Here is a 19,604-nt window from a genome sequence, read left to right on the forward strand (position 1 = left end):
TGGTGGTCAGGACCTCTCAGAGGGTTGCAAGGTTATTATATGGGGGGTCACAAGTTGTCAGCCCCCACCCCAAACCCCGCTTTGCCTCCAGCATTTATAATGGTGTTAAATATATAAAAAAGTGTTTTTAATTTATAAGAGGGGGGTCACACTCAGAGGCTTGCTATGTGTAAGGGGTCATCTGTACAAAAGTCTGAGAACCCCTGCACTAACAATTCTGTCCTTTCTTTGGAGAGACCGTCATTTTTACCTGAAGTCCAGTCACCTGGAGTGGTAAAGGTACATCCTGCTGTGCACTCTGTTTGACCGTAACCTTCATAAATCTGACAAAGAGATATATAGCTTTGAGTCTGTTGACAGATTAATACTTACATATGATTTGAACATTGTTCAGTTTCCTTCTTGTTGCACAATGCTGTGAATGTGAACCACAATGCAGTATGTTGATTAGAGAGACAAGCTGGGTGAGGTAATATTTAGATATTACCTCCTCTCCCACCTGTCACTCTAATATCCTGGGAGCGACGTGGCTACAACTACACTATATACAGTGTACGGACTGACAAGGAAAGTTGCTCTGGTCTTCATTGTATGGGAAACATTGTTAGGAATTATTCTGAATGAACATCACTGTAAGAATCTGAAAATAGTGGGAAGAGAGGACAGTTGTACTGATAGCAGTTGCTTGAATAAAGTAGTATGTACCTCTGTGAGAGAAACCAGATTCTTTGCACTAATATGAAATACAGTTTTGAAGACTGTCTTTTTGGAAACTTTTTTTCTGGCAAGCTTCAGGCATCTGAGAAGGGTAGGGCTTGTTTGCCACTTCCTTCTAAAGGCCACTTGCTTTGCTAACCACCTGAGCAGAATTCTAGTACCAGGCAAGCTATGTGTTCTCAGACTCCTTGGATTCTGCAGTAAGTGGTTTGGCCCACACCATCTTCCCAGGACACTAGACAGGTCCCTTCAGTATGTGTCTGGTTTTCAGTGCCCAGGAAATAGGCATCTCCAAAGTATTATGCTAGTTCTTAATCAGTGTGACTTTTGAAAATTGACAAGTTCCACCATCTTATTGCCGCTGATCTTTCCCCCCCCCTCTAGATATGGATGCAAACCTTAGATCCAAATATTCCTGAATTTGCTTCCAGATCCGAACTTTGTCACTGGCTGTCTCTCGCTATAAAGAACTGAAAGTCCTGGATCCAAACTCCTCTCAACTTTGGGAGAGTTTGGAGCCGTGTCTGACCTATGTGGTTGGAGCCCATTCTTACTATTTATATCTTTGACCATCAGAAATATACAATTTCTATTGTGGTTTGTGTTGGTAAATGTTATTTTAAATATACGTTTCCCTTGATTTCTTAACAACTTGAAGAGCTAGTACAACAGTGCGTCTGAATAACTGCATAGGTGAAGTGTACCTGACATCCAAGTGCTGCCCGAAGGAACCCCAGAACAGTTGGAGAAGCAGGGGCAGCTCCCGTTATAATCATCCTAACACACCCACCAAGGCTTGCCTGTTAGATAATAAGAGAAAATAAAACTCTTAGCCTCCCATATGAGCATACACCTTCAGTCAAATATTGAAAGAAAAAGCACTAACTGCATATAACTGGAAGTACCCCAAAAGAAACAACCCTTCTGACACGGAATATTATAATCACCACCATAGTGCCTAGGAGCCACATCATGGACCAGGAACCCATTGTACTAAACATTGTACAAACAGAACAAAAAGTCCATGTGCTTTGGCTCGTTGCTGTTCATATAAAGAATGGGGATTCCATAGTTTTCCTCAAGATTATTACAGTCTTAGATTCCAGTCCTGCAATTGACTCTGCAAGGGCAGACCTTTCTGCCCAAATAGAGCCCCTTCGAAGTCAACACTGCCTGGCACAGATGCAAGGGTGTGCCTGCATAGAATCATAGAAATGTAGGGCTGGAAGGGACCTCAAGAAGTCATCTAGTCCATCCTTCTGTGCTGAGGCAGGCATGAATCCATCTGGCTCTATATGACTTCATGGTTAGGACCAAAAAAAAAAACAACAAAACCCCACCCTAATGTACTGCCTCCATTCTTTTTTTGCTCATTTTCATCCCATTGTTTTGGTAATTCCTCCCTGAACAACCCAAACAATTCTGTCTGCTTTTTAATGTTGATGTCCTTCAAGTATGTGTAGTGTAGATGATATCACATCAACCCCTTTGTCACTTTTCAGCTATGCTGTAAGTCAAAAAAAGGAAGACAAAGAATTTCTTGTAATTTTTAGACTTTGAGGTTAGAAGGTCACGGTCACAGATCCCGAATCAATGCGGAGCCTGATTTGCCTTACATCTGTGAAGGACAAATGCCTCATCTGCATCATTTGAACTCTTATCTTTGCAGACTGTGGGTGAGCAGTTCACAAATGAAAGGAGCGATCAGTTTCGCTGGCTAAACATAAAGTGACATGTCATGGGATAAGTCATCCAATTAAGAAAATTAATTAAACCAGAGCTTGCTGGAGTGATACAGCATATCAGTGATTTAGCTGACCTAGGAATGCTTTACTGTGGGACCCTGTGGCAAATAGCAGGACTGTTCAGATTGCACCCAACAGGCCCTCAGATATTCTGTTTTCCTTTCCCTCTTGTTCAATTGCATGTTAAATGCACAGGCTTTCCTTTATGGCCTTGTATGCTTTTTCTTAGGGGAAAAAATGGTTTGGGATATGTACTGACTAAGGCCCTAATCCAAAAGCTACTGAAATCAATGGGAACCTTTCAGTGGACTTTGGAACAGGCCTAAATGTCTTCAGCAAAAATACTTCCCCCCGCCCCCTTTCTCTTTTTAACTTCCCCTCCACCTTTCTTTTATTTCAGCTTGGCTGGTGAGGAGCCAGAGTATTGCCACAAATACATATAGTACTTGCTGCTGGGGTTCAATGGAAAAAACACAATTCTATCTCATTAATAGACCGAATTCACAGGAGCAAGACCCTGTAAACCTGAGAGAGGCTGGATGATTAAGGAGGCAGGAAGCCCCAAAGAAAATAAGTTTGTTAACCTCATTTTTGTGCCATTCCTTCTTTCATGCCCAGTATTTTATTCATTGTTTTATAGTGGCCCACCTAGGGCATTTAGATATATGAAGTATATATTGAATTTCAATATAAAGCTAAACTTCTGGGTGAAATTCTCTGCTGACTTAATTTCTGTGGAGCAGAGGCCCTTATGCCGATACCTAAAAATACATAAAAATGTGCTCAGATTCCTGAGATTTTACATGAAAAAGCGAAGTGTTCTGCTGCCTCTTCACCATCTTAGATTTCATGTTATGCACCCCTTAAGGCCATAAAACAGCGCTTAAGCAATACTTCAGTGATGCCTACACCTTGTGCTGACCCTCCGCATAGGGATGGATTGCACCCAAATACCCAAAGTGAATAGCAAAAATAAGCAGAGTAAACAAATGCCTCTATTAAAAGAGAAACAAAAATGGTGCTCTCTCCTCTCTAGGTTCCTTTTTTTCAATTCCACTGTTTCTAAATCAGCCAAGCTGACTTCACTGATTTTAAACTACTAGTAGAAAACTGCAATTTTTCATTCCATCTATTTTCTTGAGCAACAGCTATACAGTCACTTTTCCCAAGTTCTTACCTGGATTTTATTAAAAAATAGTTTATCCCATAAACTGTCATTTCTAATGATTCCACTTTGGACTTCAGCCTTTTTACGTTCTGCAGCAAATTCCAGAAGCCAACGTTTCAATGGAGTATTTGCTTGGCTAAAGATCTAAGAGAATGCAGGATGGCATGAAAGATTACACAGCTAAGAAAGAAAACAGGGTGTATTAATATCTTTATGATAACAGTCACAGAATCAGATTTACCACTGGGCAAAGCAGACACCACTCTACTGATGTCAATGAAGTTACCGTTATGCCAGCTGTATCATTAAGACTACTACACTGCAGTTGTAGGTGTACAAATTATGTTTTGTTGCAATCTATTCTGAAATATACTTACTTTTCCCTTAGACAAAAGAGGGGAGAAATCAAGAGAATAGAGGCATTGACTACATTTATATGATCAGTGTTTCTTTATGATTTCTATTATATGCAACCATTAGGTGAAACTATGATACAGTTCTAGGGTTGAGCAACTTGAATGAGAATATTTGGCACCAAGCACACATATTGTTATTTGTTGAGGTGATGATGGCCTTTATGTTTTATCTTTATGTTTTATCAGAGAGCAACCAGAACCGGATCTCCATATCAGTACCCCCTCATATCCATCTTGATAATGAGGAACCAGAACTGCAGATCCAAACAGACCTGAACTTGCAGAAAGCTTAAATCAGTAGTTTGTGCCTTTAGATCCATCTCTTACTTTTAGGATAAAAACTCTACACATATTGAACATGGCTACAAAATATGCTATCCTCTTAAATACCTTCCATGGAGTTCTCAGATGACCGTCTCTTAGTATGAAGGATTTTTAGCCACAAAGCTAGCCTAGACCATGAAATATTTAAGCCCTTTTAAGAATGCTCATTATATCTCTCCTGTCACTGCCAGCAGCGAGTGAGGACCAAGCTCCAGCACAGGCTCAAAAGTAGAGAAAGCATTAGCACATCCAAGTTTGATACGTGCTACTCTGGGGCTCAGATCCTGTACCAGTGAAATCACTGGGAATGTCACCATTGACTGTAGTGGGAGCAGGAACAGGACCTACATGCACAGAATTTCACTTTAAAACACAATGGGCCAGGTCCTCAACTGGTATAAGCTGACATAACTCCATTGACTTCAGAAAGGCTATGAAGATTTACACCAGCTAGGATCTGGTCTAATGTATTTGCAGTGAGGCAAAAAGTGTACGAGAGTTAGGGGAAAAGGCCAAACCTAAGGGAAGTCTCTAAGTTAACTACTAGACAATTATTGACTTTATTACTACAAACAGAATAAATGAAACTTACCTTATCATACATTCTATTTAATAATCGAGGTACAACAGGGAAAACGGTTGGACGCAATGTTTTCATATCATCCGATAAGAGACGGATATCTCCTTGAAAGAATCCAATTCGCCCCCCATGGCAATATATGATAGACTGTGATGGGCGGGGGGAGAAACGGAATACTTATTTCCTTGCATTTAATCACTGTGGCAAAGCACCCCATCCCTGTTTTAAAGTCGCATTCCTGAAATTTTATTTACAATTGTGGCTAATGGTTTTTTTAAAAAACAACTAAACCACATAGTAAATTGGGTAGAAACACACTGATTTTGTATGAACCTTGATCATAGATTCTTTACTTAGCATTCATGTTTAGAAAACAAAATTTAGCACAATTTGTGGGAGAAAAAGGAATCAAAGCTGAAAGGTGCGATTTTCAAAAGCACTTGAATAACCTAGGAACCCAAAGTCCCATTGCACTCAATGGGGCTTGAGCTTTTAAGCCACTTTTGAAATTCCCACCCTAAGTTCCCAATTTCTGCTTTTTTATTTTTACCATATGACTCATTATGCAACTTTTCTGACTCCACAATTAAATCTCTTTACTAGGTTGTCATGTAATCAGATTGCACAGTTCTCTTACATGATCACTCCAGGACCACTGCATCAGATTGGGGACAAACTGTCTTTCAGTGGAGCATACTTCACAGACAGCTCTTTGTATGGCTGTGGGGTTCTACTGGATTCTGGCAAGATTGAGGTGAATGTTAGGTTGACCAGCCTGTGATTCCATGTTCTGTTGGACACCATTTTCTTTAGACTCACCTTTGATGCTGGGGACTAGGAAAACATTTAGTCTTTAATGTATAATTCCTCATGAAATCTCTATGCTAGCCCTTTTGTGATTAACAGAGGTTCCTTCATGTCTTTTTATGCCTACTGAGACTATCTTCATGCAGCTGTTAGAATATCCTATAACCCAATATGCATTTCCTTTGAGGAGAGGATGTACCTGTTGTTAACCCAATGGCAAATGGGAGATCCAACTATGATTCCCAGCACATGGGCATGCATTCCACTGTTGCGGAGGCTGAGAGCACTGTGAAGGTATCTACTCAGCCCTGGGATGCAAGCATTAAGTCAGTTCTGAGTCTTCTGGCCTACAAAAGATTCCTTGTCTGGGTGCAGTGTGGAGCCATGAGGGCCTCAGGGGGGAAAAAGGGAGTTTCAGGTAGTGAGAAAAGAGGTAAAAATAATAAGAGCTCCCAGTCTGTGTCACATACCATATACACAGTTATTTGCACACTCTTATTTTGGTGAAAAGAAGCATTCCTTTGTAAAAAACCTTAGAGCATATTTAAAATGAAATTACTGGCTAGCAATCAAGGATATTCTGAGTCAAGTGTGGAGAGTTAATTCTTAACTCCCCCTGTACATTTTAGGCTTTGAAAAAAACGCAGTATCTAATATCAGAGCCCTGTAGTATTTAGGTATCAGTGAGTGACCAGTTTTATTTATCTCTGAAATTGCTGGATTTTTGTTGGCATGGAGGGGAAATTTTCAGGACACAAAGGACAATAAGGAATAGGCACTCAACTCCCATTGGAAGTCATTGGGAGTTGACCACCTAAACTCTCTTATGTGCCTGTGAAAATCCTCCCCCATCTTAAATCTTACATTTCCAAAGCCATGAGGGAGTAGCCGTATAACTCCTACTGAGTTAATGGGATTTATGCAGCTATACCACATTTAAGAGCTCTGCATAAGCTTGTCTCTCATCAAGAGAAGTTGGTTCAATCAAAGGTATTACCTCACCTACCTTCTCTCTTTAATATCCTGAGATCAGCACGGCTACAACAACATGGTTAATACTTACTCTCCAGGTACTGACTATAAAACCATAGGAATTTAACCAATAGAAGCTTGTGGGTTTAAGAAATATCACCCTGTCCTATCCACATACTGTACTTCACATGTGCAGCAGGTTCCTGGCTAAATAATTAAAGATCCATATGGAAAAAATAGTCACTGTATATGCACAGGGAGCACTTAAAAAAAGTAAGTAGTCGAGATACTGAGGTTTAAAGAGTAATCCCAGGAGCCTGCAGGTTTCTTAACATGGCAAACAGTAATTTAAGTCTGGTTTAGCTGTTATTAGAGTTAGGCCCAAAGCAGCACTCCAAATCTAAAATCCCACCCAAAAACACACAAAAAAAAAGCAAAAAACTTTGGGAAAGCTTGGGTTCAGATTCTGATCCAAAAAACATGGCGTACGTCCAAATCTGACCACAGAATCTGAGCCCCCGCTACGTTTTGGGAAATTTGAGTCAGAACTGAATCCAGATCCAATCTCTAGTTCATGGATTTTCAGACCGGCAGCTATCATCTGCCTTATTTGGAAAGAAAGTGAAGTCACTTATATGGGCTGGCATGAGTCAGTACTTCTACTTGTCATTATTTCCAAGAGATGATGGCTTCCACTTATTGTGCATTATACACTGATCTGCCAGGAAGACTGCATGTGTCACCACTGTGGGGTTTTTTCCTGCTTTTCAGTTTCTGCAAATCTGACACCATAAAAAGAGTGGAGTTGATAAAGAATACGTGCAGTATTATTTTAACCACCATGATTGCTGGTTCTATAATACTTTGAAAAGCTGCCCTCCCAAAATAATAGATATCTTTTGCCTCCAAAACATAATTATTTCTGCACGTGCCATTTTCTAATCTCAGTTACACTCCAGAGACTCTATTAGAGTTGCCCCAGATTTACCTGTGCAAATGAGATCAGAATCTGCACCCATGAAAATTTTGGAGTACAATCTGTTTGAGCTCTCCAGTATATTGTGGAGTATTTTGCCGTGTTTACAATTTTATTTCGTTATTTTTTAGTGTGGAAACAGAGGACTTCCACTGACCCCATGACCTTACCTGTACCATTTTCTCAAATATGTGTGCTAAAGGCAAATAGGAAATGTATACATCCTCACAAGAAGGAGCCCACTGACTCTGGAAGAAAACACAAGGAGCCCCACAAGGCCTAGTTAGTTCAGACAGGTTTCTTACCTGTATAACTCTTTCAAACATGTGAGCCAGAGGCAGGAAGGAGATGAGCACATCGTCCTGTCTCGGAAAGATCACTTTCTGCAGGTGAAGGGCATGGGAGACAGAAAGGAAAGAAACACTGACAGGAAGACAACAAGAGAGTCATAAAATAATAAAAAGAAAAAGGCACTAGAGGAGCAAAAGGGTAAAGATTATCGAGAGAGAGAGAAAGAGAGCAGCATACGAAGCGAAGCGTTAGGCCACAACATCAATGAAGCTAAGTTAGCAGGAGTAGTAAAGAGTGCAAGGATGTACATAGAGAGCAATGGAGAACTCTCCCCGCTGCAAAAGTGTATTTATCAAGCTCATACTGCAGACAGTTGCTGACACCGAGGAACAAATTTTCCTACATAGGCTTTTAAAGTGAGGTGATCAAATAAAGATTTGCACACTCAAATTGGCATTTGCCTCAAAATGGGTGTCTGGCATTTCAAGTGCCCAGATTCAGAATTTAACTATTACGGCACAGTGCTCAGCTGCACGGAGTACACATTCACACTTCCCCTCAGGCTCAGTGCAGCCGAGGTAGGGAAGAGCTCTGTCAATACTGGGACTGCCAGGGGCCAAAATGGCCCCCGAGATAAGTTTGAATGGTGCCCCAGGGCTGCTCTGCTGGCTGGGGATTGGTGGAATACTTTCTGTTCTATTTTGAACTTTCTTTTGCTCCTGGAATACCTTTTTCTTCATCCATCCGACCCTTACATGCCCCTGAACCAAGGGTTAGCAGGGGGATTGCATAAAGCTGGCTACCCCAGCTTTACACTAGGCCAGCATTCCTCCATCTTGGTGGGATCTTCAAGATGTCCCATTAGGGTAGCTTTAAAGTTGTTTTGTGCCACTCTGCCAGTGTGGAGTGAGCTTAACACAGCTGACAGTCTGGCTCCTAGCCATGATGTCTAGGTTTGAAGATTTGGGCTTATTAAGCAGAAAATTTGTATCAAAAGTTTAATCGTGTACAGAGATGGGTTCTTTCCTCCTAATTACAACCCTGATCCTGCAACTGGATTCAAACAGACGGCCCCTTTAGCCCATGTGCATCCCCCCTGAAGTTAGTGGAGCTCTGCAGAAGCACAAGGGCCACTTGTGCAGATCCAAGTGCAAATTCAGGCCGTTAGATTGAAAGATGCCAGATTTTTTGCAGAGGTTAATTATTGATTTTAGTCAGAATAATATGTTGGATTACTGAGCTGCAAAAATTAATTTGTTTTGGTTAGTGTTTCTTCCAGTTTTAAGCATCTACGTTATCGGTGCCCCAGAGACAGATGTGGGGGAAGAAAGAGGCTGAATAAATTATAAAAAGAAAAAAAACTGTTTGGTTTGCTAAGATTTCGTATTGTGTCTTATTGGACTGTAATTTAACAAAGGCCCTTAGCCTCACATATTCCATACAACACAAGGAAAGCTAAAAAACAAAAAAGAAACTTCTCTACATAAAACAGTTCCCCAAGGTGTAGGGATAGCCATATTACAACGATTACAGAAACTGATGGCTTGATTATCCATTACGCTGCACCTTGTACACAGGGCAAAGGGGGTTTAAAACCTTGCTCAATCACAATGGTATCGTTTCACATCCACTTTGCACTCCCATTACTCTGCTGTATATGTCAACACAAGGTACAAAATAATGGCGTGTAACAGAAGCGCCTTAGTTGCTTTCCCATGGAAAGGAATATTGAGATTGACTCTCTTTGGGGCAGGTTTTCCTGTCACCGCCTGAGGTCAGGTGTGATAAGAATTTAGTGTTTTCAGGGTCTTTTTTTCACCTGTTCTTTTATACAGCAGCCTGAATATTCTCTTGTGTACAGGAAACTAAGGTACTGAGATCTGCTAGTCTACCCGCAAGTGTTTCTTCAAACTGGTCTCCTTATCCATACGTACAGCTGCGAAAAACCAGTCTCATCACTGAAGAAAAAGTCATATTTTTCCAGTTTTGCTAAAAAGGAAATATTTTGTGCCTTTGATGCAATATTTTTCAAAAAATGAAAATCTTTGTTTTTTCTCCCCAAAACCAACGACTGTATTTTATTTTATATTTGGCAAATATGATCAGGCTTGTTCCAGGGTAAACACTTGGCTGCTGTGGAAGTGCCTTTCCTTGGCATTTGACAAACACTTTTTAGAAAAATAAAAGAAAAAGTCAGTTCATTTGTAAAATGCAGCCAATGGGAGCTGCGGGGGGCGGTGCCTGCACGCGAAGGCAGCACTCACCGCACTGAGCCGCGCCTAACCCTAGGAGCCAAGGAACATGTCACCGCTTCCATGGAGCCCCCGAAACTAAGCACTGCCTGGAACCTGCACCCCCTCCTGCATTCCAACCCCCTGCTCCAGCCTGGAGCTCCCTCCCACACGCTGAACCCCTCAGCTCAACCCCCAGCCCCGAGCCCCCTCCTGCACCCCTCATCCCTGGCCCCACCCCAGAGCCCGCACCCAATCCCCTGGCCCAGCCTGCAACCCTAAGCTCCCTCCCGCACACACTCTCCCTCCCGGAGCCTGCACACCGCATCCCCTCCCCTGCCCCAGCCCTAAGCCCCCTCCCACACCCAAACTCCCTCCTGGAGCCACACCCCCTCCCACACAACTGCCCCAGCCCTGAGTGCCCTCCCATACCCAAACTCCCTCCAGAAGCCCACACCCCCTCCCGCACCTTGAACTCCTGGTTTCTGGCCCCACCGCAGAACCTGCACCCCCAGCCCAGAGCCAGTACCCCCCTCCCACACCCCAACCTCCTATCTCAGCCTGGAGCCCCTTCCCACACTTCAAACTCCTCGGCTCCACCCCCCCCCCAGCCCAGAGCCCTCTCCTGTACCCCAAACCCCTCCTCCCTGGCCACACCCCTGAGCACACACCCAATCCCCTGACCCAGCCCGGAGCCCCCTCCCATATCCTGAACCCCTCATTTCTAGGCCGTCCCCCCCAGAAGCCCTCACCCTCCCCTGCACTGCAACCCCCTGCCCCAGCCTGGTAAAAATGAGCGAGAGAGTGAGAGTGCAGGACAGCGAGCGACAGGGCGGGGATGGAGTAAGTGGGGGTGGGGCCTCAGAGAATGGGCAAGGTAGGGGCAGAGCAAGGGTGTTCAGTTTTGTGCAGTTAGAAAGTTAGCAACCCTATTAATGGCAGTCTGAGGTCTTGAACCAATACCCTTTGAAATCAATGGAAAAAATCCTATTTCCTGCAATGGACATTGTATCAGGCCTTTGGGGCTTGATTCTGCAAAATTCAGAATAGCCTCAAACTCCCTTGAACTTGAGGGTGCTCAGTATCTTGCAGGGTCAAGCTCTTAGTTCTTACTACTGTCAACGGTCCCATTGACACTTTATGGTGATCATTAATGAGGCCCCAATCCTGCAGATACTTAAACAAGTTCAGTGGGATTACTCTCATCACATGCATGAGTATTTGCAGGACTGGGATTTACACCCGGGAACCTTTACAGATTCAAGCCAGGAAACAGGTGGGTGTGTTAACAGTACATTGTTTCTTTAACTGTAATAGTTCAGCCAATGGACCTTTTACGGTGTACCAGTAGATTCTTTCCACCACTTAATTATTAGCAGTCTATTAACATGATTAATCTGTGCTTCAGCAATGCTGTTTCCCATATAGGAAGTATGGTCTCCAAATGCATGTTTTAAATGTACTGCACCATATAAAAACTGGCCAGTTATCTATTTTTTAAAAATTATGTTACACAGTGTCACATATATCATACTCAAAATACAGGATGTAACAAGTTGTGTTTTAATATAAATAAAACGATTTTTGTAATATTTAAAATATGTTGCATAGGTTATAATATACGTTATATACATTGTGTGCAGAACGATGGCTAGCAAACAAATAACGAACATGTGGGAAATTAATTTTCTCTAGGGGTTGGTTTATTGTATGGGCATCCCTGGGAAGCTTGTCGTCATTTTTTAAGTTCTAAGCACGAGTCACAATTTTACTGGGTTCTTTGGCCTTGACCAGGGGCCCAGTATTGCAAGATCAACTCATTGACTTAATGAGAGTTGAGGGTGCTCCCTAAAAGCAGTCAGCATCTCGCAGGAGCAGGCCCCAAATGCATGTGCCGTAGTTGAGGGGGAAAATCTACTGTCATTCACCACTAAGGGCTTAACCTTGCTCCCATTTCAATGACTTGGGCCCCAAGAGTGAGATTTCACTTATCTCCTTGAGCATATTTCCACATCTTTGATAGATCTGAAATAACCCAAAAATTCAAACTGAAAAAGTCAAAGGATGCGGTAACACTCTCTAGATCAAGGTATTCACCTCTGTCACTTTCAGAAAGCCTGCCAAATCAGCAATCATATTCCTGTGAGTCAGCATAGCACCTTTGGGGTTCCCTGAAAAGAAAAAAAAAAGAAAAAAGAAACAGCATTAATAAAAGACCCTGTAGTAAATTTTCAAAGGCTTCTAAGACCTGGAGATGTTAAAATTCTTTTCAGTGTCCCTTCCTGAATTCTAAAATAGCAATTTTCACAAATGAGTTGTTTCTATGCAATAAAATATACAAAGATATAATATATACATGTTCAATATAAACACACAGAAGACCAATAACATGATTTTATTGCCCATTCTCTGGGCCAGATACTGTGAATCAGCCATTGAATCAGAGGATTTAAGAATGATATGCAACTTTTTATAAAGTATTACTGTAAAATAAGCATAGCATGTTTTAACTGAAGGTTTTCTTCTCTGTTTGCAGCTGCTCAAGATACCATTTGACACACAGACCAGTCACCGAGATTTTGGCTAAGAATGAGCTCTTAACTTGAAGGTTTCTTTGGCAGTTCACTGACATTAGCACCACTGTCTTCTCTATTCTGAGTTTTGGCTTCTTCATGGCCATTTGAATAACGTTTCTGATGTTCACACCTCTCAATACACCAAAGTGTAGAGATTACTGGGTAACACACAGGGCCACAGATAAAACTGCAGCACTTCTTACCCCTAGGCAAATAGGACACAGTCAGCACAGAACATTAAATACTTCTGAGCATGTAAATAATAGAAAACACCTAGCATCGATCCATTCGCAGGACCATGGTCAGGAGGAATAAAGGGACTCCCGACCTCGAAGTGCTAGTGACTAGGACTTGACATATCTTCCTTTGCTTCAGCACCAACCCTCTTCATCACTCTTAAAAGGGACTAGTCACAGAGTAAGTTGCTACTCAGTGTGAGTAAATTGTCAGAAGGGGGCCGTATTTCCCCTCCATAAATGGTAAGTAGATTAGTTTTAAAATCAGACTGAGCCACTGTATTGTACTTCCTGGGACGGGCTGGGTGGAACTGGCCCTCAAAGAAGCCTTCATTCTTTAACAAAAAGTAGATGGAGCAGTTTGTCATATAACAGGTGCATGATGAATCAAACCATGCCATGTTGAATCCCACTGAAGTAAATGGGCCTGCCCAAACTATACGTCCAGGCAGAATTTGCTCCCTAGATAAATGAATTATGCCCCTGGCATTTAGAAGGGGTCTCAGTGGCTTGGAAGTTAATGTATCAGGCTATCTTTTAGGGACTGGGCTTCAATTCCTCTTCAGTTCACAAACTTTGCAGGTACCATGCCACTCCCTCTGTGGATACTTCTTCAGATCACAAAGACGCTGCACAGGTCAGCACTATCAGCAGTTACTGCCCAGGAACAGCAGGGGTGTTGAGCTCAGTTAGAGCCTCATGGACAAGACTGCACAACGCGTGTTCTCTTCGTTCTCCCTTCATTGCATGAACACCAAATTCACACAACATTCAGACGAATTAAGTGAACCCTGAACACAAACATTTGCCACTGAACATATTTATTGGAATGAACTGGACATTTATAACATGTAGAGTATTTTAGAACATGTCTTTAAACAGTGTTCCAAGCACTTTAATCCCATCTTTAAAACCAAAAAATTTTTACCAAAAAATTGGCAAAGTTACTATATTACATAGAAAGAGTTCTAAAATGTTGTACTATTTTGGTGTAACGTACATGCATGCCATTCTGTTTCATAACCCATAGTCAGGGAGAGAGCTAACCATTCTGCCACCAGCAAGTTTCAGTGCTACACGCAGACTGTCAGATGCTTGCTTGATAAGGCAGGTTTTCTTATAAAGTACGAATATATTCATGGGTGGGGGAAAAGGCAGCCTCACAGGCATGGGAATCCAGACAGAAAGAGAATTCTGTGAGCCAAGCTAAAAAGTAGATGTGCATAGGAGACCAAGAAACTGCTCGTCTTACATTGTGTGTCTTGCCAAAAAAATTTTTCTCAAATCAGCCTGTACAATTCAGAGGGTAGCTGTACTTCCACAGAGTTGACTTCAGGAGAAACTTGTGAATGCACCAGTCCACTCATCCATTTCTTGTTCAGACCAGCAAGAGAAACCTGCCCCCGTGAATTTTTCTTCAAAACAATTATTGGATACTCTTCCTTAGTTTGATTACCTCGCTGAAATGCATCCTAGAATATATACCCCCAACTATATCAATTAAGTGTTTTTCTTTCAGTACCCAGCGAGAAATCTTCAGACATCCTGGGAAATGAGATAGATTCTTAGTTTCTTTCAACACTTGAATTCACTTATTCGGTCCATGAAGATTTTCATTGCATATTCAGATAATCCAGAACATCTGCTCCGTTTGCTCAAACCATCATCATCACCACTGCAAATAGGAAATTCGGTAAATATATCCCTTCCTTCCTCCCATTTTTTCTATGTGAATAACAGCTGAATTCAGTGTCCCAGAGTATTTGTGACACTATACACATCAGAGAAGAGCACCAGTTTTCATAACCTTAATCACCAGAAGCCTGGGACTATTTGACAGAATGTCCAGGCAAACAGAGTTCCCTTTGCTACAAGTCCTTTCCCAGAACCCATCCTGGATGGAACAACAGCATATTAGTGATATAGCTTTTCCCCCCTTTATTTTTAAGTCATTCATAGATTCATAGATATTTAGGTCAGAAGGGACCATTATGATCATCTAGTCTGACCTCCTGCACAACACAGGCCACAGAATTTCACCCACCACTCCTGCAAAAAACCTCTCACCTATGTCTGTGCTATTGAAGTCCTCAAATCATGGTTTAAAGACTTCAAGGAGCAGAGAATCCTCCAGCAAGTGACCCGTGCCCCAGAGGAAGGCGAAAAACCTCCAGGGCCTCTTCCAATCTGCCCTGGAGGAAAATTCCTTCCCGACCCCAAATATGGCAATCAGCTAAACTCTGAGCATATGGGCAAGATTCATCAGCCAGATAGTACAGAAAATTCTTTCCTGGGTAACTCAGATCCCACCCCATCTAATATCCCATCACAGGCCATTGGGCCTATTTACCATGAATATTTAATTACCAAAACCATGTTATCCCATCATACCATCTCCTCCATAAACTTATCGAGTTTAATCTTAAAGCCAGATAGATCTTTTGCCCCCACTGCTTCCCTTGGAAGGCTGTTCCAAAACTTCACTCCTCTGATGGTTAGAAACCTTCGTCTAATTTCTAGTCTAAATTTCCTGGTAGCCAGATTATATCCATTTGTTCTTGTGTCCACATTGGTACTGAGTTTAAATAATTCCTCTCCCTCTCTGGTATTTATCCCTCTGATATATCTAGAGGGAGCAATCATATCTCCCCTCAACCTTCTTTTAGTTAGGCTAAACAAGCCAAGCTCCTTGAGTCTTCTTTCATAAGACAAGTTTTCCATTCCTCGGATCATCCTAGTAGCCCTTCTCTGTACCTGTTCCAGTTTGAATTCATCCTTCTTATATTGGGAGACCAGAACTGCACACAGTATTCCAGGTGAGGCCTCACCACTGCCTTGTATAACGGTACTAAGACCTCCTTATCCCTCCTGGAAATACCTCTCCTAATGCATCCCAAGACTGCATTAGCTTTTTTCACGACCATATCACATTGGCGGCTCATAGTCATCCTGTGATCAACCAGTACTCATCATTAAAGTATCCTCTACTTGAATTTGCTTCACAGAGATGACAGCACAAAATATCCTCAAGATAGCACAGCACATGGACACAGATGCACAACTGAGGAGTATCAACAATGGTAAGTGATTCCGGGCAGTTAATCAATAACCAGAATATGACAGTCTTCAGGTGTCACTTCAGTGAGGAGCTTGTCTGCCACTTCTTATATGACACTTCCCATCCAGTGTCATTTCTGAGCCTGTAAATGGCGGCTTATTAGGGTGCCCAGATGTCCTGATTTTATAGGGACAGTCCTGATTTCTGGGACTTTTTCTTATATAGGCTCCTATTACCCCCCACCCCCTCTCCCGATTTTTCACACTTGCTGTCTGGTCACCCTACTGCTTATACCAAGTTAGGATCCATGAGTTACTGGTGAATTCTGCTGAACCATGGAAAGCCTTCATCAACATCCAATTGGCTCTGCTGGAGATAGGTTTCCTTGGAAGATTAGTCACTGGTCTGTACTTGAAAAACTGAAGGGTGTTTTTTCAGAGCAGTCAGTACACAGAGTTGCATAAAAATGTTTCATGTACATTTCCACTCTTAGCAACAACCATTGCCTCATGCGCAGTTAGGAGTTGTGTTGACAAATCAGGAAAAAAAAAATGAAGGTGAGTCCAAACATCTCAGAGTCAACCTCTCTCTTCCTTCTGTGAAGGCATTTTGTATGTCTGATCCTATGAATCATATACAAAAATTAAAATCCACTCCTGAGTTTACTAATAAACATCCTCTCTGAACATGGAGGATCCTACAGTTCTTCCTTCAGTTGCTGTCCCAACTCCTAGAGGATGTGTTTAGTGTCTGGACAAGGAGTTCTGGACACAGCTCTGTGCACACAATGTGAGTGCAGAACCTGAGTTGCCCAGGGGCTCGCGGCTGAGAAGTGAAATGATTTCATCCCCCATGCAGGCTGAGCAGACTGTGTCCACAACATTCTCAGCCCAGAACACAGCAAAGGCTCTGTGATTGCTGTGTTCTATTGCCTACCATCGTAGTGTGTCATTTTACCACTAGTCTGTCAGGCTAGCCTCTGGGACTCATATATGTACGGTGGATGCCATTAAACTAAAAGCAAATACCTGACAGTTATAGTGACTTTGCCGTGGTTTGTCCAATATTTAGAATGTACACCACCGTGAGGCATTTATTCCATACCATGGTCACTCTTTACTTTATAAAGGACACTCATTATAAAGTTCTTAATGGAACAAAAAAACCTCCCTTCGTTCATTGGTTTGCATTCTCTGCAACGCAGAACACTTCAGGTATAACTTCCCACAGTAAAACATATATGATGCAGAGGAAAAGATGCTTTTAATAGACTTGCAGCATTAAATACTGTATTTGGAACTGATAAACACATTTACCTATTCTGCAATACACATTCTCCCCAGTAGATGGCAGGTCACAGCCTAGACTCTTGTGCTGCCTACATTCTGTGCTTATCAAGCAATAGACAATTCTGTTCTTGGAAGGTAACTCAGAACAAGGCCGTTCAGTTTCAGTTGTTGACTCTTGCTTGGCTACCACAAAGGAAGCCATTTTGAGGACACTAGTGGGTAGTACAGAGTGATAGACAACCCCAAGAACAGACAGTTAAAGAAGTAGGGGCTGGATGAATGGACTATATGATGGATAGAAAGCTGGCTAGATCATCAGGCTCAACGGATAGTGATCAATGACTCCATGTCTAGTTGGCAGCCGGTATCAAGTGGAGTGCCCCAAGGGTTAGTCCTGGGGCCAGTTTGTTCAATATCTTCATTAATGATCTGGAGGATGGTGTGGATTGCACCCTCAGCAAGTTTGCAGACGACACTAAACTGGGAGGAGTGGTAGATACGCTGGAGGGTAGGGATAGGATACAGAGGGACCTAGACAAATTAGAAGATTGGGCCAAAAGAAATCTGATGAGGTTCAACAAGGACGAGGGCAGAGTCCTGCACTTAGGACAGAAGAATCCCATGCACTGCTACAGATTAGGGACCGAGTGGCTAGGCAGCAGTTCTGCAGAAAAGGACCTAGAGGTTTCAGTGGACGAGAAGCTGGATATGAGTCAACAGTGTGCCCTTGTTGCCAAGAAGGCTAATGGCATTTTGGGCTGTATAAGTCGGGGCATTGCCAGCAGATTGAGGGACGTGATCATTCCCCTCTATTCGGCATTGGTGAGGCCTCATCTGGAGTACTGTGTCCAGTTTGGGGCCCCACACAACAAGAAGGATGTGAAAAAATTGGAAAGAGTCCAGCAGAGGGCAACAAAAATGATTAGGGGGCTGGAGCACATGACTTATGAGGAGAGGCTGAGGGAACTGGGATTGTTTAGTCTGCAGAAGAAAAGAAATGAGGGGGGATTTGATAGCTGCTTTCAACTACCTGAAAGGGGATTTCAAAGAGGATGGATCTAGGCTGTTCTCAGTGGTAGCAGATGACAGAACAAGGAGTAATGGTCTCAAGTTGCAGTGGGGGAGGTTTAGGTTGGATATTAGGAAAAACGTTTTCGCTAGGAGGGTGGTGAAGCACTGGAATGGGTTACCTAGGGAGGTGGTAGAATCTCTTTCCTTAGAGTTTTTAAGGTCAGGCTTGACAAAACCCTGGCTGGGATGGTTTAGTTGAGGATTGGTCCTGCGTTGAGCAGGGGGTTGGACTAGATGAGCTCCTGGGGTCCCTTCCAACCCTGATATTCTATGATTCTATGACAGATGTGGACAAAAGAGTGGTATTTTAATCAGTATTTCAGGACTAAAGTGCATTTCTGGAATGTGTTCCTAATCCACAGATAACTGCTGCATGCTGCAATATGAATTTGGATTGATGCTTGAAGAACTCTTGGAAGAGGATTAGCTCTAGGTTTCTATTTTTGCTTTTCTATTTTGAAGTGTTATGCTTTTATGTCATGGTGGATACTGGGAATAAGTATCAGTTATGCTCTTTTTTTTTTACATCTGCAGAGAGAAATTTTTTAAAAAATCCAACAGATACACACAGAGTACATTTTCATACACTTGGAAAATCATATTGCCAAAATATATTATTTAAGGAGTTACAAAAAATAATTTTTCTGCATTTTTATACCAGTGTAGTCTAAGTTTTTTATTTGATTATAATTTTATATATATTTGGATATAACACACACACACTTAATAGACATAAAACAAATACCATTGTTCTATATATGCCAGAGCTAGATTGTGTTTATACATGGTGAGCTGTATTCAGATTGATTTTGGTAGTCTAATGTAATGTATTTCGATTAAAATGTCTGTTCTGTTACCTGTAGTGCCACTAGTAAAACAGACAATTGACAGATCTTCTGGTCGAGGAGGCTAGAAATACACAAAGAAAAAGGAAATTATAGAGTCACAGGTTAGCATCATTAGCCTTTGTGCTCACTTCTTTATTGAACCAATAATATCTCAACCCTGTCCTTTCGATTTTTTCCTGGAGTTTTCAAAAACACATAGTGTAATTCTTCCTCTGGTACGTTTATCCATTTGGTCTAGTTTCCTTCTTTTCCCCTAGGTTTAAGTGCGTTAAAGGAGTGTGCTTTAGTGTAACGAGTCC

The 19,604-nt window shown here is 42.1% G+C and overlaps 1 protein-coding gene across 11 annotated transcripts in view; it reads right to left on the bottom strand.

Moving 5' to 3' along the window:
* The window catches only part of ACSL6 (acyl-CoA synthetase long chain family member 6), a 111,790-nt gene that overhangs the window by 16,158 nt on the left and 76,028 nt on the right, over nucleotides 1-19,604 (bottom strand). For 5 of the 11 annotated variants that reach the window (XM_084636205.1, XM_084636202.1, XM_084636209.1 and 2 more), the window contains 7 exons: nucleotides 19,315-19,366; nucleotides 12,325-12,398; nucleotides 7,876-8,088; nucleotides 4,963-5,097; nucleotides 3,640-3,774; nucleotides 1,422-1,517; nucleotides 251-323 (listed from right to left, as the gene is read on the bottom strand). In XM_084636205.1, coding sequence (XP_084492331.1) covers nucleotides 251-323; nucleotides 1,422-1,517; nucleotides 3,640-3,774; nucleotides 4,963-5,097; nucleotides 7,876-8,088; nucleotides 12,325-12,398; nucleotides 19,315-19,366 — 778 coding nt within the window. The remainder of the gene's footprint in view (nucleotides 1-250; nucleotides 324-1,421; nucleotides 1,518-3,639; nucleotides 3,775-4,962; nucleotides 5,098-7,875; nucleotides 8,089-12,324; nucleotides 12,399-19,314; nucleotides 19,367-19,604) is intronic. The other 6 variants (XM_084636211.1, XM_084636207.1, XM_084636203.1 and 3 more) reach the window with 3 other exon arrangements.

Source organism: Lepidochelys olivacea (genome assembly GCF_965140295.1).
Source record: "Lepidochelys olivacea isolate rLepOli2 genome assembly, chromosome: 8".
NCBI lineage: Eukaryota > Metazoa > Chordata > Testudines > Cheloniidae > Lepidochelys > Lepidochelys olivacea.